The sequence below is a fragment of the Loxodonta africana genome, chromosome 18 (genome assembly GCF_030014295.1).
Source record: "Loxodonta africana isolate mLoxAfr1 chromosome 18, mLoxAfr1.hap2, whole genome shotgun sequence".
NCBI classification, from domain to species: domain Eukaryota; kingdom Metazoa; phylum Chordata; class Mammalia; order Proboscidea; family Elephantidae; genus Loxodonta; species Loxodonta africana.
In genome coordinates, this window is record NC_087359.1 from 19,606,953 (window position 1) to 19,628,323 (window position 21,371).

At 52.0% G+C, this 21,371-nt stretch overlaps 1 protein-coding gene across 2 annotated transcripts in view; it reads left to right on the forward strand.

Annotated features, from left to right (window-relative positions):
• SDK2 (sidekick cell adhesion molecule 2) overlaps nucleotides 1-20,855 on the forward strand; it is a 309,774-nt gene extending 288,919 nt beyond the window's left edge. For both annotated transcript variants that reach the window (XM_064270812.1, XM_064270813.1), the window contains 5 exons: nucleotides 6,411-6,575; nucleotides 7,073-7,213; nucleotides 7,445-7,583; nucleotides 10,284-10,410; nucleotides 20,407-20,855. In XM_064270812.1, coding sequence (XP_064126882.1) covers nucleotides 6,411-6,575; nucleotides 7,073-7,213; nucleotides 7,445-7,583; nucleotides 10,284-10,410; nucleotides 20,407-20,760 — 926 coding nt within the window. In that variant the 3' untranslated portion in view covers nucleotides 20,761-20,855. The remainder of the gene's footprint in view (nucleotides 1-6,410; nucleotides 6,576-7,072; nucleotides 7,214-7,444; nucleotides 7,584-10,283; nucleotides 10,411-20,406) is intronic.
• The last annotated feature ends 516 nt before the right edge of the window (nucleotides 20,856-21,371 follow it).

Here is a 21,371-nt window from a genome sequence, read left to right on the forward strand (position 1 = left end):
GACTGCCGCGTGCCTCTCCCAACCAGAGCCTGCGCCTGTTTGTTCCACCGAAGTTGGCCAACCGGGGCGCTGGGCTGAGGAATGTTGGCCCTGGGACTTTGGCCTTGTTGATTTTCCAGCGTTCCCCGGGCGGCCCAGCATGGGACTGGGGGTGTTCCGGGTTTGGAGGCTGTGACTTAGACAGTTGGGATGGAGGGCTGAGCATACAAGGGAAGACCAAACCAGTGCCCCGGAGGGTTGGCAGTGCCAGGGAGCTGGCAACGGGACCATGATCCAGGTGGGGGAAGGGAATAAAACATGGCAAGGAGAGGCTGGTGGGCAAGGGGGCTACCTGGGACTTTCCTGAGGCTATTTGTGAGCATGCTGTGTTACAGGTGGGCTTCTGTCTTCGTGCCCTCTGCCCCTTCTTTGCTGCTACCTCTGCGTCCCCTGGTCCCAGCAGGAGGGTCATGAGGCTGTTCATCCCCAGGATGAAATCACTCTTGTCCCACGCTCCCCCCTATGTCGTCTATGCTTCGTGCTGTGTGGAATAGGCTGAGCAGTGGGCACTGCAGACCCAGGGAAGGGGGGAACATGGGATTTGCAGCCTGTGGCACATCAGCGGACAGCTGGGGCCAATGCCAGAGCTGCAGCGTGACATTCCAGCAGCTTCTGGCCCCTTTGCACTGGCCCCATCCTTTGTCTTTGTGCAGGGTGGAACAAGAGCAGTCAAACAGCTAGCAGGAGGCCCCGATTCTGGAAGGTGGCTGCAGGTCCCCTGTGAGCCATCCTGCACAGAGTTAACTCCCACTGTGCGCCATGGTCCTGGGCACCAGGAGGGGGTTTGGTGCCCGATGGAAGAGTCAGACAGCTCTGGGCTTAAATACCAGCTCTGCCACTTATGGCAGCATGACTTTAGGAAGATGCATTAAGCTCTATCTCTCTGAGCCCTGGTTTGCTCATCTATAAAATGGGCGTAATAGTCCCTCCGTCTTGCAGTTGCTGTGGACAAGGAACCTAAAGCACTTAGAACGTCACTGCTTGATGAGTGATAAGTGTCAGCAGTTGTGTGGTCGTTAGCATCTTTATCATTGCTGTGGCTGCTATTTGAAGATGCATGAGGAAATTTGAAGTCACATGAGGAAAATGGAGTCACACCCCAATACTCAATATTTCAAAGCATGAAGTCCCAAAATTGGAGCATGTGATGTGATGAAAATGCCAGCAAACATTTTAACAAACACATCTAGAATGCCTGTGCTAGGTGCTGGACTATGAAGATAAACCAGGCACCAACCCCTGCCCTTGAGGGATTTCAGTTGGTGGCTCAGTGGTAGAATTCTCACCTTCCATGTGGGAGACCCTAGTTCGAGTCCCTGACAATGCCCCTCAGGCACCGCCACCACCTGTCTGTCAGTGGAGGCTGGGGTATTGCTGTGATGCTGAACAGGTTTCAAGGGGAGCTTCCAGACTAAGATGGTCTAGGAAGAAAGGTCTGGCAATCTACATGTGAAAATCAGCCAGTGACCCAGTTCACAAATGATCATGAAGATGGTGCAGGGCCAGGCAGCATCCCATTCAGATGTGCATGGGGTCCACAGAGCCAATTCCTGGCAGCTACCAACCGCATGAGAGAGAGATCTTAAAAAGAAATGACGTGTATGTGGTAGAACCTCAAAACGAACCAATGAGACTGAATTGGAGCAGAGGCCCCCGGACCCCAGGGTCCATCCAGCCAGGATGACTCTGAAGGTTGAGACAGGCTGCCATGAACTTTTCCGGTTTGGAGGGATCTAGACAGGGAGGACCAAAAGGCAGTCCCCAGTGGGGCCTACCACACTCTTGGCCCAAATCTCATAAATGATGACATGGCCCCACTCAGCTTCTTCACTTACATGGGTGGGTCTGTAAAAAATGTGGCAAGAAAAAGCCCATCAGCCTCCAGGAAGGGCCGAGCTGGAGCTGGGGAAGCAAACTCCAAGCTCACAAAGCAGCTCCTGCCAGAAGGAGCTCAGAAATGGAAAGACGAGGAAGTATGGTGAGGCGAGGCAGGAGTGCTGGGACTGGCGGACAGGGAGACTCGGTGGAGTGGTCTTTTGCTCCATGGCAGCAACAGCCACGAGGACCCATGGGGCACCTCCTGGAACAGGCTGTGGAATGGAGGACTGTGGGCTCAGCCCATGGGAGGTCTTTCTGAAACCTATGGACCCTGACCCAGGTGAAGAGGGGACCTGACCAGCCAAAGTGGCTTGAAAGTTTGGTTCCACCTCTGCCTCCATTAACACACGCAGGAAGACTTCCTTTCTTTAAGATCCAGGCCGGCTCCCTGCCATGGGTTCCCCCGGGGCATCTGGCCAGGGTCCCTCCAGCCTCCCAGTCACTGTGATGGATGACCACTGGGCTCTGGCAGCCCCCTGCCTCTTCTCTGGCGTGAGCAACCCGTAGCTGCTCTTTTTCAATGGGGTGAGGGTGAATTATGTCCCATGGGGAGAGCTCCAGACAAAGGGCCTGAAAGGAGGTTTAGGAACTCAAAGGATGGAGTGTTGGGGGCCACATGGTATGGAGAACAGATGGGGAGTCCTCCCAAGTGGAAGCCATGGAACGTTCCAGCCCTTTATAGTCCCTCTGTCTCCTCTGATCTCTGCTCCTAAAAAAAAAAAAAACCTTGTTGTTGTTGTTGTTAGGTGCCATCAAGTTGGTTCCAACTCATAGCAACCACTATGCACAACAGAACGAACACTGCCTGGTCCTGCGCCATCCTCACAATCATTGCTATGCTTGAGCTCGTTTTTGCAGCCACTGTGTCAGTCCACCTCTTTGAGGGTCTGCCTCTTTTCCGCTGACCTTGTACTTTACCAAGCATGATGTCCTTCTCCAGGGACTGATCCCTCCTGATAACGCGTCCAAAGTATGTGAGATGTAGCCTCTCATCCTTGTTCCTAAGGAGCATTCTGTTTGTATATCTTCTAAGACGGATTGTTCTTTCTTTTGACAGTCCATGGTATATTCAATATTCTTCTCCAACACCACAATTCAATTCTTCTTTGGCCTTCCTCATTCACTGTCCAGGTTTCGCATGCATAGGAGGTGATTGAAAATGCCATGGCTTGGGTCAGGCGCACCTTAGTCCTCAAGGTGACATCTTTGCTTTTCAACACTTTAAAGAGGTCCTTTGCAGCGATTCGCCCATTGCAATGCGTCTTTTGATTTCTTGACTGCTGCTTCCATGGGTGTTGATTGTGGATCCAAGTAAAATGAAATCCTTGACAACCTCAATCTGTTCTCTATTTATCATGATATTGCTTATTGGTCCAGTTGTGAGCAGTTTTGTTTTCTTTATGTTGAGGTGTAATCCATACTGCCCAGTCAAATCCAGGCAACTTGACCAAACCCTCTCACCCAACTCAAATCCCCCTGCTGCTGTTTGAAAAAAATGCCTGCTTATTTTTGACTGATGCCACTATTGTATGTATGTATTTTCAATGTGTGTGTGTGTATAATGTTATTGTATATCATCAAGTCATTTCCGACTCATATGGACCCCATGTGTTACAAAGTAGAATTACCCTATACGGTTTTCTTGGCTATGATCTTTACGGAGCAGATCGCCAGGTTTTTCTCCCACCTCGGGACTTCGAACCACCAACCTTTAGCTAGCAGCTGAGTACTTAACCGTTTGTGCCACTAGGACTCTAAAGTACAGATACGTGAGTGGAAAGGAAAGCACTGTATTCGGTTTTATATTGCTGCATAACAAATCCCCACAAACTGAGAGGCTTAAAACAGCGCCCATTTATGAGCTCACAGCACTGTGGGCCGGAAGTCCATCGAGGCATGGCTGAGTCCTCTACTCAGGGTCTTACCAGGCTAAAATTCAGGTGTCAGCCCAGCTGCAGCTCCCACCGGGGCCTAGGGTCCTCTTCCAAGCTCACTGGTGTTGGCTGAATTTGGTTCCTTGCAGTCTTAGGACTGAGGTCCCTGTTTCCATGCCTGGGACGACTTTGGGCTCTGGAGCCGCCCACCGTTCCTTGGGGGTGTGGTCGATGCGTTTTCAAGGCCAGCAATGGCACGTTGGATCCTTCCCTTGCTGCAAATCTCTCTGACTCCTTACACCATCAACCAAAGGAAGCCATCTGCTTTTAAAGGGCTCCTGTGGTTAAAGTAGGCCTACCTGGGTAATCTCCTCGTGCCATTTAATGCAGCATAATCACAAGAGTGATATTTTACCATGCTCAGTTTCCACCAACACTCAGGGGAGGGGAGCACATGGATTATACGAGGGCAAGAGTCATACTAGAGACCTGCCCACACAAGCCCTGCACGCTCTGTCTGTTCTCTGGATATTCTCCACGGTACTGGTGGCTCAATGGTGGAGTTTTCACCGTCCACCACTCATCCATGTGAGAGACCCACCACGTTCAAGTCCCAGCCAGTGTACCTGATGTGCAGCCACCATGCATCCGTGAGTGGAGGCTTGAGTGTTGCTATGATGCTGAACAGTGGAACTTCCAGGCTAAGATGAACTAGGAAGAAACGCCTGGTGGTCTACTTCCGAAAATCAGCCAATGAAAACCCTATGGATCGCAATCTGTCACCAATTGTTTTAGTCATCTAGTGCTGCTATAACAGAAACACCACCAGTAGATGGCTTTAACAAAGAGAAATTTATTTTCTCACAGTCTAGTAGGGTACAAGTCCAAATTCAGGGCATTGGCTCCGGGAGAAGGCTTTCTGTCTCTGTCAGCTCTGGAGGAAGGTCCTTGTCCTCAATCTTCCCATTGTCGAGGAACCTCTCAGGCACAGGGAGCCCAGGTCCAAAGGATGTGCTCTGCTCCCAGTGCTACTTTCTTGGTGGTATGAGGTCCCCAACTCTCTGCTTGCTTCCCTTTCCTTTTATCTCTTGAGAGATGAAAGGTGGTGTGGGCCACACCCCAGGGAAACTCCCTTTACCTTGGATCAGGGAGGTGACCTGAGTAAGAGTGGTGTTATAATCCCACCCTAATCCTCTCAACATAAAATTACAACGACAAAACAGAGGACAACCACACAATACTGGGAATCATGGCCTAACCAAGTTGATACACATATTTTTGGGGGGACATAATTCAATCCACGGCATCGATCGCGAGGATGGCACAGGACTGGGCAGCAGTTTGTTCTGTTGTGCACAGGGTCACCATGAGTCAACTCAATGGCAGCTCACAACAACAACATTGGATGGATGGTGGTTAGATTCCACCTATCAATGTGGTTAGATTCCAAAGACTAGGTCTTTAGCGAAAATTGACATGTGAAAATGGAGGATGACCACATCAGATCACAAAATATTATGTGGAACACATGTCTCTCTGGATCCAAAAATCAGGAAATGTAGGTGGGTGCTGTTTGTCCCACTGGTCATGAAAGGGTTACTGCCAGGCATATGTCATTAATGCACAAAATAGTCGGATAGTAGAGTTTTTACTATTGTTGTGAATTCGAGATGTCAGATAATGGGATAGTTGATAAGTGAGGAGTAGGCGTATTGGGTTGGTTGTGTTATTTTCTGCACAGTGTACATTTTTTTAATGTTTTACAGATTTTTTGTGTGTGTGAGCTTTAAGTGAAAGTTTACAGTTTAAGTTAGTTTCTCATACAAAAATTTATACACACATTGTTATGTGACCCTGGTTGCTCTCCCTATAATGTGACAACGCACTCCTTTCCACCCTGGATTTCCCGTGTCCATTCAACCAGCTCCTGTCCCCCTCTGCCTTCTCATCTCACCTCCAGACAGGAGCTGTCCACATAGTCTCGTGTATCTACTTGAATCAAGAAGCACACTCTTCACGAGTATCGTTTTATGTCTTATAGTCCAGTCTAATCTTTGTCTGAGAGTTGGCTTTGGGAAAGGTTTCAGTTCTGGGCTAACAGAGAGTCTGGGGGCCATGTCCTCTGGGGTCCCTCCAGTCTCAGTCAGACCATTAAGTCTGGTATTTTTACTAGGATTTGAGTTCTTCTACACCCCACTCTTCTCCTGCTCCATCAGGGGCTCTCTGTTGTGTTCCTTGTCAGGGCGGTCATTGATGGTAGCCAAGCACCATCTAGTTCTTCTGGTCTCAGGTTGATGGAGTCTCTGGTTTACGTGGCCCTTTCTGTCTCTTGGGCTAATAGTTGCCTTGTGTTTTTGGTGCTCTTCATTCTCCTTTGCTCCAGGTGGGTTGGGACCAGTTGAAGAAATGTTTTAATAAAAAGAATAAAAGGGTCAGGCGCTTCAAAAGGCATGTCATTAAAAAAAAAATTTTACTGAGAACTCAGTCTGGTCCGAGCACTGGAGAGCCACTTTTGAACAGGGCAGACCAGACAGGGCCTGCCCTCGGGGAGCAACCTTAGGATTGGGGTGGTGGGGTGAGACTCCCCCTCACAGGTGCCTCCCTCTCTGGGTCTTGCAGACGAGGGGCTCTGGGACATCCTCATCAAGGACATCCCCAAGGAGGTGACCTCCTATACGTTCAGCATGGACATCCTGAAGCCAGGTGTGAGCTACGACTTCCGGGTCATTGCGGTCAACGACTACGGCTTTGGCACCCCCAGCAGCCCCTCCCAGTCTGTACCAGGTACAGCTGTGGGTCAAGGGATGCACAGGTTGGGGGCATGGTGAGGCATGGAACACAGAGGCACTGGGGTGGGGACCAAAATTCATTGTCCAAACTACACCTTTCCCATGAAAATTTGGGTCTGCTATCAAGGTTTTTTTTTTTTTTTTTTATCAAGGTAGTCCCCAGGTTAGGGCTGGCGAGAAAAATATATATATATAGCAAGCGTGCTACCACTCCTCCTTCCTGTGTCTGGGCAGACATCACTAATCAATCCCAGAACTCTTTCCTAATGAGCCTAGAAGCCATCTCAGACCCTTCTCAAAACACCACTCCAGGCAGCCACTTAACCTGAAGCTGTCCTTACCAAGTTTATCTTAGGTTCTGCCTTGTTCAGTGAGCACAGAACCAGCCTACCCATAAACTGTGAGCAGTTGGTAGTGTCCCAGGTGGAGTGGGATGGTTAGAGGCAGGAGGGGGCTGAGAACCCTGGACCTGACACCCCGTCCATGTTCCAGCCCAGAAAGCCAACCCATTCTACGAGGAGTGGTGGTTCTTGGTGGTCATTGCCCTCGTCGGCCTCATCTTCATCCTGCTTCTGGTCTTTGTGCTCATCATTCGAGGCCAGAGCAAGAAGTATGCCAAGAAGACGGACTCGGGTGAGCACCTTTGCCAAAGGGGAGTTCTCTCTCTCCTGGGCATCCATCTGCTCTGATGGATGGGGTAACCTAGGGGACCTACACACAATCTCAGTCTCCTATTTGGGGCTCAACTCTAACGAGAGAAAGAGCAGTAGCCCAGCCGGATAGGGGTAGTGCGGGGTGGGGGCCAGGAGCCACATGGTCTGAAAGAACAGAGTGGAGTGACTGGTTGGGCATCCTTCTGCCCAGGGAACAATGCCAAGTCCGGTGCACTAGGCCATGGGGAGATGATGAGCTTGGATGAAAGCAGCTTTCCCGCCCTGGAACTCAACAACCGCCGGCTCTCCGTCAAGAACTCCTTCTGCCGAAAGAATGGCCTGTACACCAGGTAGTGGGGCCCCTGCTTGGGTGGTAGGGGGCCAAGGCTGGAGGTTTCAGGGCTGGGCCCAGCAGTGTCCGGGTGTAGAGAATGCTGGGGAGGGCCTGAGAGACCACTTTATCTTAAATGTCCTGGGAAACAGCTTTCAAGTTCAGGGACTGGGAATGGTCAGCAGGAAGACACGGGCGGGCCCGGGCAGTACTACCAGGGGCTTGTACTGGTCATACCAGACCTGGCCTCAGCCCAGGGGCAAGGACACACGAGGGGGAAAGCCGCTGGGAAGTGGATACAAAGGGCTCCCACCAATGACAACAGAATTCAAATAACTTTCAAAATTTTGCAAACCAACTAACTGCTGTTTGAAGTCAGCTGCCCCTGGTCACAGGGCTGTGGCCCTGATGGTCATTTGCCCCAAAGGCAAGATGGACCCAGCCAAAGTAGACTGGGCAGACACCAGGGTGAGAGAGGGTGGGATTCTGCCCCCGTTCTTACCTAGCACCTACCTGCCCTCCTCCTCCTCATCCAGGAAAGAAGGGGCACTCTACAGCATAGAAGCCTTCTCTCTGGGTCCTTATTTATACCTGTTCTCAGTCTCCTCCCACTCACCCTCAAGGCCCTACTCTCAGCATTACCCTCAAAGGGCAGCCTCTGAAAGGAGCCACAGGGAAAGGAACAAGCCTGCAGTCAAGCCCTGTGGCTGGCCAGGCTGCCCATTTCCAACGACGGGGCAGCTGCTGGGGTTTGCCTGGCCCTCACCTGATGTGGCATAGCAGTTTTGTGTTCCAGGGGCTCCAGAGAGACTGGGGGGCTGTTCCGAAGGGGCTATGTCTCCAGCCTCAGCCCCTGTTAATATTCAAGCCTCATCCATGGAGGCTGCAGGGGGAGTCGCCTCTCCCAGGCCCAGCACACAAAGCGCCTCTGTCTCTGGCGCTGAGGGTAGAAGCGATGTGTGTGTTCATCAGGAGGAAAGAGGGAGGGGCAGCAACACAGGCCTGCCAGGCTGAGCTCTCATCCCGCGCCAAAGCTAGTCTTCCAAAGAAAGGGCCGTTTGAGGCCGCCATGCCAGCCCAGCCGGGCCCCACCTGGCCACAGCAGTCCCGCCAGGCTGGCTCCAGGGCCCTGCCACATGCAACAAGGGGCCTTCAGGATGGTCTCACCATCCTTCCCACCCCTCCCTGCCCTCACACCCACAGCGTACACACCAGAAGGCCGCCTACACCACTGTATATACACAGAAATCCCTCCCTGCTGGCACACACCAACCCCAGGCTCCAGGCCTCACCCTGGACACTGCCAAGCCCCCCATCGCCCTGTATTAGCCTGGCACCCCATTCCTCCCTCCTTTCAAGGTCGTATATGTGCCTGTCACGGCTATATGAGCTACATCTGGCATTGTTGTGCTCTGGTTTGTTTATGTTGAAGTCCAAGGGATGTGGCTTGTCGATGGGCGTAAAAGCAGCGCACATATATTGCAAGGGCTTAGTTGGTGGCATGCAACCCTGGTGGCACAGTGGTTGAAAGCTTGGTCAGTAACCAAAAGGTCAGCAGTTCGAATCCACCATCCACTACTTGGAAACCCTGTGGGGCAGGTCTACTCTGTCCTGTAGGGTCACTATGAGTCCGAATCAACTCGATGGCACTATGAAAAGAGAGAAAAGTTGGTGGCAGGAGGGCTGCTCGTAACATGTTCCCAGGCCACAGGATTGCTCTCTGAGCAGCACTTTTGCAGGCAACCACCGCGGGTTGCCGGCGGGGCGTCTGGGGTTCAGAGCCACACTCTTAGGAAACCTTCATGGGAGGTATGGGGCATGTGCTGGCACGCCGGGCACTGGGCCATGTTGGCTCCTTACACCCTATTCTGAGAGACACAAGCAGCAGAGTCGTGGAGGACCCCAGCCACATGCCCAGGGACCCCGGGAGCCTGCCCCACTGCTTTCTCTGCCCACTGTCCTCACCCTTGCTTCCCAGGGCTCAGGAAAGAGGCCTCTAGTGCAGCCTGGGGCTGCCCAGTGCCCAAGGCCCCCGTCCTGGGGGTGTCTCTGTTCCGTGACTCAGATGCCTGACCCAATCCACTGGGAACCGCACAGGCCTGATTGTCAAGAGCTGGGGTGTGGCTTAGCCCCAGGGAGCGTTTCTGGTCTCTGAGCAACTTAGGAGGAGTGGTTTTCTCCTAGCCCTTTGTGCTAGCTCTTTGGAAAACTCCCTTGTGAGTGTAAGAATTACCTGGGGAGCTTGTCTGTGGGGCAGGTACCCAGGCCTCACCTGGAAATCTGACTGGGGGCGGGGAGCAGAAATCTGCTTTGTAACAGTCACCACTAAGTAGCTCCAGTGAGGTGGCCCTGGAAACACAACTTGAGAATCATGGCACCCCCCACTTTTTCCCTGGAGGTTAGCTGGGCTGGTCCTTGGGCCTCCAACACCCTGAACCCTCCCCCCACCCTCCAAAGGCAAGGCCCCCACCCCAAGGCCTCTCTCTCCAAGGCTGTAGGGAGAGCAGACACAGGAAGGAGACGGACCTAGAGTGGAGAGACTGCTGCAGGCTGTCTGCCCAGGAACCCCGGGAGCCTGCCCTGCCGGCTCTTCTGCTCAGGGTCTTCACCCTCACTTCCCCGGGCTCAGGAAAGTTCAGGTGCCCAAGGTGGCACTTCCAGCCAGGGGGCTGCTCTGAGGGGGGCCCTCTCTCACCCTCACTGGCCCCACTCTCCCTAGGTCTCCTCCGCGGCCCAGCCCAGGCAGCCTCCACTACTCAGACGAGGATGTCACCAAGTACAACGACCTCATCCCGGCCGAGAGCAGCAGCCTGACAGAGAAGCCCTCGGAAATCTCTGACTCTCAGGTGAGGGGCTGGAAGGGCCTGCGTGCCCCACACAGGGGATGAGCCGCCCCTCCACAGAGGGGTGAGGGGACAGTGAAGGATGGGGGCTGTCAGCCTGGGCCTGCACAGGCAGCTCAGCCAATGGGCTTCCTCACCTCCTTTCCCAGCAGGCCTCAGGGCAGCAAAGACCTGGGGAGCTCAAGAAACTACCCAGAAGTCATGTATAAACAGCTGCCATCTCCCAAGTTCTGCTAAAAGTTTGCGCCCAGTGCTAGTGAGCCAGGGGTCCTGGGTGTGCTGTGTAACCTCATTGAGCCTCAGTTTCTCCATCTGCAGACAGGGCAGGGATAATCGTGGGTGCTATCATGGGTCCGTGACAAGGATTCGCTGAGATGCACAAAATGGCCTGACACGTGGCAACCACTCATTCAACATCGGCTCTTCTATCAAGAAGGGGGATGGTGTGTCTAGACAACTCAGAGCTCTAGAGTATGTGGGTCACTCGGGGACACTTTGCCCTAGGCTGGGTTGGGGGAATGAGTACGTTCCAATGATGCCACATTACCACCGCCCACCCCCACCCTCCCAGCCTTGGCTAAGCCTGGTGGTTGCCCAGGAAGGGGCCCTGAAAGGGCACTGTGTCCCACACCCTGGGCCTTTCTGCCCAGTCCTGGGAGAGGAAGAAGAGGAAGAGGTGACAGCAGGGAGCAGGGCTCTTGGCCCAGTGGGAAGTGCCAGGAAGCCTGGAATTAGGCCGTGAGGCTGAGGGCCTCTCACATTATATACAGCTCCAGGGTTACTAGTGGGCTTAGCAAAGCCGGGAGGCTGGCCCTAAGCTGGCAAGGGAAAGAGATCCAGCCTTAGCCTGGTTTACGCAGGGAATTAGTGGGGCGACAAAGCTGCTATGAACCTCCAAAATTTCAGGTTATGTGGTCTTTTTGTGCGTTTTTAACTCTTTGCAGCCACAAGTTGTTGTTGTTAGTTGCTGTGAATTGATTCTGACTCATGGTGACCCCGTATGTGCAGAGTAGAACTGCTTCATGGGGTTTTCAAGGCTGTGTCCTTTAGGAAGCAGATCACCAAGCCTGTCTTCCAAGGCACATCTGGGTCCGTTCGAACCGCCAACCTTTCGGCTAGTAGTCAAGAGCACTTAACAGTTTGTGCCATCCACGGATTCCTTTGCAGCCACATTGTTGCTGTTGTTAGGTTCCGTTGAGTCAGTTCTGACTCATAGTGACGCCAGGTACAACAGAAGGAAACACTGCCCAGTCCTGCGCCATCCTCACAATCGTTGACATGCTTGAGCGAATTGTTGCAGCCACTGTGTCAATCCATCTTGTTGAGAGTCTTCCTCTTTTTCATTGACCCACTACTTTACCAAGCATGACGGGCTTCTCCAGAGACTGGTTCCTCCTGATGGCATGTCCAAAGTATGTGAGACGGAGTCTCGCCATCCTCCCTTCAAAGGAACATTCTGGCCGTACTTCCTTCCTGCAGCCACATAGATACTAGAAACTCACGTGACCAAGGCATAGAGGTCTAGGTCATTTCCCCGAAGCGTGGTTTCTGTTTCTTTCCCCCAAAGTTGGTGATGAGAGTTTAGATTGATTCAAGCTAAGATTCAAAAAGGCAAAGGGGACTCCCTGTCCAGACTCTGTATAGAACGGTTATATAGGGCCCCTGGAGCCACGCCCCTGTCTGTGGAGACAGCAGAGAAGATAACTAGCAGAGAAGCTCCTGTGTTGCTCTGGCTGGCTGCCCTTAACCTATGTGGTTGTTGTTTGTTGCTGTTGACTTGGCCCAACTCATGGCGACCCCGTGAACAACAGAACAAAACATTGCCTGGTCCTGCATCAGCGTCATGATCGTACGTATGAGACCATTGTTGTGACTATTATGTATTTTGAGTGCCTTCCAACCCAGGGGGCTCATCTTCTAGCTCTGTATCACTCTGTATCAGACAAGTTTTCTGTTGTGATCCGTTGGCTAATTTTCGGAAATAGATCGCCATGCCTTTCTTCCTAGTCTGTCTTAGTCTGGAAGCTCCACTGAAATCTGTCCACCATGGGTTACCCTGCTGGTATTTGAAATACCAATGGCATACTTTGGCATCATAACGACACACAAGCCACCACAAACGGGTGGTGGAACTTTCTTTAGAGCACATTATTAGTCCACTGTCATTGGCTGAACACCAACCTTTTGGTAAGTAAGGCCCCCAAGCACAGAATCTATCTCAAGAGCTTTTTGTGGCTCTGGAGGACCCTCACACAGGACAGAGTTGGTCCCTCGAGACCATGCCAGAGGTCCCCCAGCCTTGAATAAGCTGCTGGGAGAAGAATGCCTGTACCCAGGATCATCCTGCTTCAGAAGTTGCCCCACAGTGGGCAAAGAATGCCAGGAATCCCCTCTTACTTAGCCAGTTGGTCTGAGTTGTTCAGAAGGAGCCCATCATTTGGATATTGTTTCCATAGCAACTTGGAGCCAGTCGCTCCTGTGAGAAGGCATAGATAGAGAAAATATTGCAGGCTCTGGAAGGTGGTTGTCACAGCACAATGCTCAAGTGCCCTATCAGGGACAATTGACCACAGCCCTGGTGCTAGGACCCTGCCTATAGGGTTTGGGGTGGTTGGGGTTGGGACTGGGTTGGGTTCCATTAAAGCAGTTGGACAGTTTAGATGACTGCTGTATCCACAACACCTGGTAAGTGGACACTCTACAGATGTTTGTGAAAGAATGAAAGGTCATTGGGGAAGCTAATCAACCTGAATAGACTGAAGACTGAGTGTAGGCTAGCCAGGTAGAGAAGCTGAGATTCATGGTCGGAAAGTCCTTATCCTTTTTGACCAACACCAAAGTTCACACGTTCAGAGAAGTGTGGCCCCTTCAAAATAACCATGATAATGACACCCACCCCACCAAGAGCTGCAATATCATATTATGTCTTCACAGCAACCATATGGGGGCAGGCACGAGTGCTGTCTTTTTTGTACAGATGAGGAAACTGAGGCTCAGAGAGGTTATGTAAGTTGTCCCAGGTGGAATGGCCAGAAAGTACAAGCCTGGATTCCAGCTCCCAAACTTCAGCGCCAGACCCTGAACTCGGGCGTCTACCGCATAGTCAGGCTCGACCCCTCGGTTCTAATACAGCCTGAACTGGGAAGCCCCACCCACAGCCTACAGATCTTTCTAGAAAGACCTTCAGAACCCACTAATGAGACAATCAAGAAGACCATAACACACTTCACTTCTCCAGCTTGGCGCACTTGGCAACAAATACTGTGGCCTTATTTTTTTTTTTTTTTAACTCAAGCCCATCCTCAAAGAACAAAGACAAGCTACCAATGAATGCACTCCAAGGAAAGTGCTAGAAGCACTAAAGTGGTTCCCAAGCAGCTTTGGACAATGGAATCAATGGGATGATTGTTCTGTCTCCTCAGAGGGCCCCTTTGAAGTCAGACACGCTCATTTGCAAAGTAGTACATTGTTGTAGTTAAATACACAGGCCTTGGAGCTGGCAGTCCTGGGTTTGAATCTCAGCTCTGCCCTGTAGTGGCTGTCTGATGGGAGGGGTCCTTCGGGCTCTCTGAGCTTCCTAGCCCTTCATCCGCACAATGCAAACCAAACCCAAACCCACTGCCGTGGAGTGGATTCCAACTCATAGCGACCCCATAGGGTTTCCAAGGCTGTAAATCTCCACAGAAGCAGACTGCCACGTATTTCTCCTGCAGAGCCACTAGCTGTTTCGAACCGCTGACTTTTTGGTTAGCAGTCCATCACTTTAACCACTGTACCACCAGGGCCCCTACATAATGCAGGTAGTAGAGTTTATCCCAAAGGAGCTGTTATAAGGAGTAAATTAAATGTGCTTCCACCTTTGTTGTCCCACCTCCCCTCTGTGCTCCAGGGTCAGGGATCAGAATGGTGTTTGTACCTTAGTGGCTAGGGAGGCCTGGACATCACTGTCTGCCAAGGGCAGAGGAAGGAGCAGATGCCAGCTTCTCCTCAACACTCGTTCTTTGAGCCAGTACTCTGACCCGTGCTGGGGACAGAGGTGACCATGACATGGCCCTGCTCCCAGGAGCTGCCGGGGGCTGGAGGGGACAGACTTGGAGCCAGAGCAGCTGGCTTCTCTCTGAGGCCCTTGTTATAAATGCAAATAAGTAAACCCTGCTGCTGCTCACTCACCCATATGAGAAGCAGCCCACAGTTCAGTTTCTAGAATTCCGGGCATCCACCGTGTGACTTTCAACGTGGGGCTTACAGTAAATGCTGCTGCTGGCTTTCCTGGTGTGACATTTGTCCCTTTGGGTCAGCAGCCACACAGACCTGGACCCCCCACTTTCAGCTGCTCAAGAGAAAACGACTGCCTGTCTTTTTAAGGGGCCCCCACCCCAGATCTTCTACATGAGTTTCGCCTATGCCGTCTGGCTTATGTTCTAAGTCAGACCACCCAAAACTCACTCTCCAGAAAATCTGCCCAGCCGTTTTCCTATGACGTGGTAATAAACAAAAAGTCAGTCCTCTTTATAAACAAACACACATGATAAGACGTGAGAAAGGACGTAATATGGCTGGGGGTGCCAGGCTAGAGATACACATGGGAGGGGGGACTCCCTCTCGCTGAGAGGGCACAAGGGTGGGAGTCGGGGGTTCCAGACAGAGGTCAAAAAAAATTTAAAAACCAAACCTGTTGCCGTCAAGGGGATTCCGACTCGTAGCGACCCTATAGGATAGGGTAAAACCGCCCCATAGGGTTTTCAAGGAGCAGCTGGTAGATTTAAACTGCCAACCTTTTGGTTAACAGCTTCTGTGCCACCAGGCTCCCAGGAACCACTTAATCCTCAGATTCCTAGGAGTACCTGGGCGGTACAAACAGTTAACACACCTGGCTGCAAACCAAAAGGCGATAGATAGGTTTGAGTCCACCCAGAGGCACCTCAGAAGAAAGGCTTGGTGATCTACTTCTGAAAAATCAACCACGGCAAACCCTGTGGGGCACAGTTGTACTCCAGTGCACACGGGGTCGCCGTGAGTCGGGGTCAGCTCCACAGTAAGTGGTTATCCTGGGAGTCGCCGGTGGAGCACTGCGGGTGGAATGGCCATTTTCAGAAAAAGACAACAAGGTAGAGTGAGGTTAGGCTAGTGCGTGGGGGAGAGCCCTGACCTGGGGCCCAGCCCCCATGCCGCAGTGCCTCTACACCCTCACACCTGTGTGGCACCTGGGTCTGCTGTCTGTGACATTCGGTCATTCATTCCTTGGTGCATTTATTCAGCACCACTGGAGATGAACAGAAAAGCAAAAAGGCATTCGTGGCTCCCTCTTTTTGTTTCTCTCTTTTCTCCTGGGTCCTCCTCCTACTGGCCCCCTCCGCACTCTGATCACCAGGCTGGAGTCTGTGCTCCCCCTCTGCAGACCCCCAATAATTGCTCAGTGAGTGGCTTTGAGGGGCTGTTAAGAGGCCTGGGAGCTGCAGCAGTCGCCTGATGGCTTGGGGGCCTGTGGGGCTGACGTGAAAGGCCCCCTTTGTGCGACTTGTTACAGGGAAGCTGCATTCAATTACCGAGGGCCGCGGAGAGTTGGAAGCCAGAAGAGGGCTCCTGGTCCCCCTCACTTGCTTTCTTCTCTTCTCACCCCACCCCCACCTCAAAAAGAAACAGATGTTCCTGGAGATGGAGGCAGGCACAGTCGTGGCTGAGGCAGAGACCCCCTCCTTGGGCTGTGGAGAGCTGGGGAGGGGGCAGACGAGACGCCTCCCGCCCTGCCCCCCACCCCCAGGGTGCCGGCTTTCTGTGGCTCCTAGCTCTGCCTTGCTTGCTTCCCCCTCCCCATCCCCACCATGAGAAATTCTGCCCACAGACTCCGTGGCATGAGGGGTCCATGCTCCACAAATGGCAGCCAGTGGGAGGGTGAGGGTTTGGACTAATGGGCTTTGGGCTCTGGCCCCCAGGAGGACCAGAGAAGCCCACTCCCAACCTGCCCCCAAACTCGTCACATCCTCCCCCAGCCTCTGTGTATATGTGTGGAGGGTGATGGGGGCCTCCATTTGAACTTTCTTCTCCCTTCCCAGCTGCCAAGCACTGAGCCAGCCTCCCTCCTCCCTGGCCCTCCTCATGTCCCCCACAGCCTCCCAGGGTGGCTTTGAGGCTTCCCTCTCCATCTCTGCCCCTCCCCACAAGGCTGAGGCCGACCCTCCCTGTCGCCCTAACGCTGCCTTTCACAACTCGCACATACCAAGCTCATTTTACCCTGTGAAGCGCTGGGGCAGGGCATGGCCCCGTTTTACAGACAAGGATACTGAGGCTGAGAGAATGTAAGGGATGGGTCCACACCTACTAGCTGGTAAGGCCCAGAGGTGGAACTTGAACTTGATGCTCCCTTCACCAGCCCACAGCCACCTCTGACCCTGAGACTCATCATCTCTGGGGTGGGACCCTGTGATCTCAGGGTCCTCGCCAAGCCTGGGGACCTGGGGCAGCTGCAATTCTAGACCCCCTGGGAAGATGTTAGGTTCTTGATCCCAAGTTAGAGTAGACCCCTCACACCACTGTTCTCCAACAGCCACATAAAGCAGCTGTTCAGGCCAATTAGCGGTGGCCTAACAGAGAGACTCAGCCTGTTGGGAAGACTGTGGGAGACCCCCTTTCTTTCATCTCCGCCACACCTACCCCCCTCACTGCTCCTGGATGGAAGGACTCTGACCCCCTTCATGGCACCCACACCTCACTCAGACCTCGCCTGCCCCTGGGCCAGCCTCACCTCAGCCCCAGGCATCAGGTGCCCACCCCTCCACCCAGCCCCCTCCCTACCCCTGGCATACGGTGTCTCCCCCGTGTCCCCCTTTGTCGCCTCCTGGCCTGCAGCTGGGAAGCAGGCAAAGAAAGGGGCTTGTATTGTGCTGCGTCCTGGGGGAGGTGGGGAGGCAGTGGACCGACAGAGGGGTTTCCCATTGTCTTGGGCAGCACTGAAAGATTGAGGTGGGCTTGCTGGGGGTGGTGGTGGGTGGTAAGGGGAGTGGCTGGGATAGTAGAGGGGTGAGGAGGGGGCAGGGAGAGACCAGAGAACCTAAATTAGCAGATCTGCCGCTGCTGCAGGCTGTCTAATCCCCAGTGGAAGCACGGGGCTTTCATTAATTAGCAGCTTGTGACCCCTAGCCTGCATGGGCTTTAGAAAATCAGGCTGCTCTGGGTTCAAGCCTCAGCTCAGTCATTTCCTTGGGCAAAACCCTCACTTTGTCTGCACTTGTTTTCCCCTCTGCAAGCTGGGGATGACAGTAGTACGTACAGCCCAGAGATGTGAAAATTAAATACAGTGATGCAAGCAGAAGCCTACAGCCTGACTGGATGCTTGGGTAGCTGGTATTACTATAGTTCTCTAAATTGTAGCTCTTTTTCTTGAGGGTTTAGGCAGTATAAAGTGTTTGGAGTTCCTGAGGACAAGTTGCATGTGACATTTCCCATAGCTGGGACCCTTTGGGCCAAGTCAGGTCCCCATTTTCTCTTCCTGTAAAGCAGGATACAAGGAGCGCTCAGCTGTTAACCGAAAGGTTGGTGGTTCAAACCACCCAGAGGCTCCAAGGCAGAAAGACCTGACACTCTGCTCCTATAAAGATTACAGCCTAGAAAACCCCATGGGGCAGCTCTACTCTGTTAATGGGGTCGCTCTGAGTCGAAAATCGACTTGAGAGCACCTACCAACAACAAAAGCAAGACATAGCTGATCTTCCCAAGCTCATTTGTGTTGGGGTAACTGGAGTTTCTTGCCGCAGTTCCTTCCCGAAGTATGTATCACTCAGGTTGGTACAATCAGCTTATTGTCCCTGAGCGCGCATTAGCTGGACCAGGGGTAAAGGAGCTCGGTGGGGTTTTCAGAGCTGCATTTCTCTGTGAGTTGACTAAAATCAGCATGCATCTCTTCCAGAATGTTCCAAGAGCGTTCCCATCTGTTGTCTTATTCGTTCTCAAAACATTCCTGGGAGCTTGGAGGGCGGAAGAGGGGTGGGGGGAACGGCAGGATGTTTTTAGCTCCACACTACAGATCCGAGCCCTATTTTGCGATACAACCTAGATTGACTGTAGCTTCTGTCGATTTCCTTGATAAGCAGACAAGTGTGTGCCAAAGCAGCTCCCAATTTTAAGAATCATTTCATATTTTATATTTCCAAAGCAGTTTCAAAGTACACATCGTGTGAAAAGTTAGACATTTGTTGGGTTTTTTCATTTGGGTTTTTGTCATCCTTATTGTTATTATCTAATTTGCAATTGTCTTTATTTTGCACTTACTCTTTTTTTAATTGTGGTAAATAGATAGGTAACAAACCTTTGTTACCTCAGCCATCTTCACAGGTACAGTTCGCTGACCTTAAACATGTTAGTCATGTTGTTCAACTATCACCATTAACCATTCCTAATTTTTTCCATCACTCTTAACAGAACTTGGAGCCCTGGTAGCTCAGTGGCTAAGAGCTTTGTCTGCTAACCAAAAGGTCGGCGGTTCAAATCCACTAGCTATTCTTGGAAGCCGTGAGGCAGTTCTGCTCTGTCCTGTAGGGTCACTTTGAGTTGAAATTGACTCATTGGCAACAGGTTTGGGCTTTTTTTGGTTTTGGCAGAAGCTCAGCGTCCCCTGTTGTACTTATTTTTTCTTAAATAATTTATTTTGTTGTTGTTGTTGTTGAGACTAAACACAGCAAAACATACCCAATTAACAGCTTTTACATGTATAATTTGTGCTTATTTTTTAACTTCGTGTTGCTTTTGTTTTGGATTGCACTTGAGTGGGCATCAGCATTTTTTTTTTTTTTTTTTTGGCATCCGGAGCCTCTGAGGATTGTAACCTGTCTCTGGTTTTGTGCTCAGTCACACAGTAAACCAGAGACTCAACCAAGATTAGAACTTGGGTCTTCAGCATCTTCACATGGAGGATCTACTGGCTCTGTGTCAGGCCCTCTGCTGTTATTGTTGTCGTTAGGTGCCGTTGAGTGCATTTTCAACTCATAGCAACCCCATGTGGCAGAGTAGAACTGCCCCATAGGGTTTCCTAGGCTGTAATTTTTTTTCCCTCTTGGCTGTAATCTTTTTTTTTTTTTTTTTTTTAATTATTGTGCTTTAGATGAAGGTTTACAGAACAAACTGGTTTCTCATTAAACAGTTAGTACACATATTGTTTTATGACATTGGTTAACAACTCTGCGACATGTCAACACTCTCCCTTCTCAACTTCAGGTTCCCTATTATCAGCTTTCCTGTCCCCTCCTGCCTTCTAGTCCTCGGCCCAGGGCTGGTGTGCCCCTGTGGTCTCATTTTGTTTTATGGGCCTGTCCAATCTTTGGCTGAAGGGTGAACCTCAGGAGTAACTTCATTACTGAGCTGAAAGGGTGTCTGGGTGCTATACTCTCAGGGTTTCTCCAGTCTGTCAGGCCAGCAAGTCTGGTCTTTCTTTTTGAGTTAGAATTTTGTTTTACATTTTTCTCCAGCTCTGTCCGGGACTCTCTATTGTGATCCCTGTCAGAGCACTCAGTGGTAGTAGCCCGGCACCATCTCGTTGTACTGGTCTCAGTCTGGTGGAGGCTATGGTAGATATGGTCCATTAGTCCTTTGGACTAATCTTTCCCTTGTATCTTTAGTTTTTTTCATTCTTCCTTGTTCCCGAAGGGGTGAGACCAGTGGAGTATCCTAGATGTAGGCTGTAATCTTTATGGGCACAGATTGCCAGGTCTTTCTCCCCTAGGGCAGCTGGGTAGGGTAGAACCACCAACCTTTTGGTTAACAGTGGAGCGCTTAACCATCATGCCAGGGCTCCTTAGGCACTATACTAGACACTTCATATTCATGACCAGAAGGTGGGTATGAGAAGGCATCGCACCCAATTGGCAGGAAGGATCCTGAGTGCCCAGCAGACCAGGGCTTGAGAGTAGCCCAGCAGGAACTCAAACCCACGCCCCGTGTGCTCTCCAGCCTCTGTCCTGGCTGACCTATCGTCAACTCCACTGACACCCTGATTCTCTGTACTCCCAGGGAAGCGACAGCGAGTATGAAGTGGACCCGAACCACCAGAAGGCCCACTCTTTTGTCAACCACTATATCAGCGACCCCACCTATTACAACTCGTGGCGGCGTCAACAGAAAGGGATCTCCCGGGCCCAGGCGTACAGCTACACGGAGAGCGACTCAGGGGAGCCGGACCACACCACCCTCGCCAACAGCAACAGCACCCAGCAGGCCAGTCTCTTCCGGCCCAAGGCCAGTCGGACTCCAACGCCCCAGAACCCCCCTAACCCCCCGAGTCAGCAGAGCACCCTCTACCGACCCCCCAGCAGCCTTGCCCCTGGCTCCCGGGCCCCTATAGCAGGATTTTCTTCGTTTGTGTGACATTGGAAGAGGAAAAAGAGAGAAATGGTACCAAACTCCCCTCTGCCCCTCCACCCTCCACCGCCTGCCAGAAAACAAAAGCACCAAGAAACCAAGTCAGCTGTTCACCGCCCAGATTTATTTTTCCAGCAATTCCAGGGTCAGCAAATCCAGTGTTGAGGAGGGAGGAAAAAGCCTGTGGGGGGGGTGGTGGCCAGAAAGTCATCTGCCTGAGGATTATAGGGTTTCCTGCTGCTTCAGGAACTGGGCAGAGGAGGGGAAGCTTGGTGCGGAGTGAGTGAGGCCCCTGCTGAGAGGGCCAAGGACTGGCCTGATTGAGGAAGGAAGAATCTTCTGGAAGTCCAACCAACTGCCCCTTCCAGCGGGTGTGCAGAGTCCTGAGCCCATCGCTGAAGCTACTCTGTAAAGATGGGCATCTCTGGAGCCAAAGCCCCACCTTCTCTCTCTGCACCTTCCCCGCTAGCTCCCACCCCCTCAAGTCATTACTGGCCCTGCCCGCCCCTGCCCTGCCCTTTCAACCTCCCTGGCCTGCCTCCCTCGAGTTTCTTGCTCAGCTTCTTCACCTAGCATTTAGTTCATTTAGAAACAGGAAAAACAAAAGGGTGAGAATT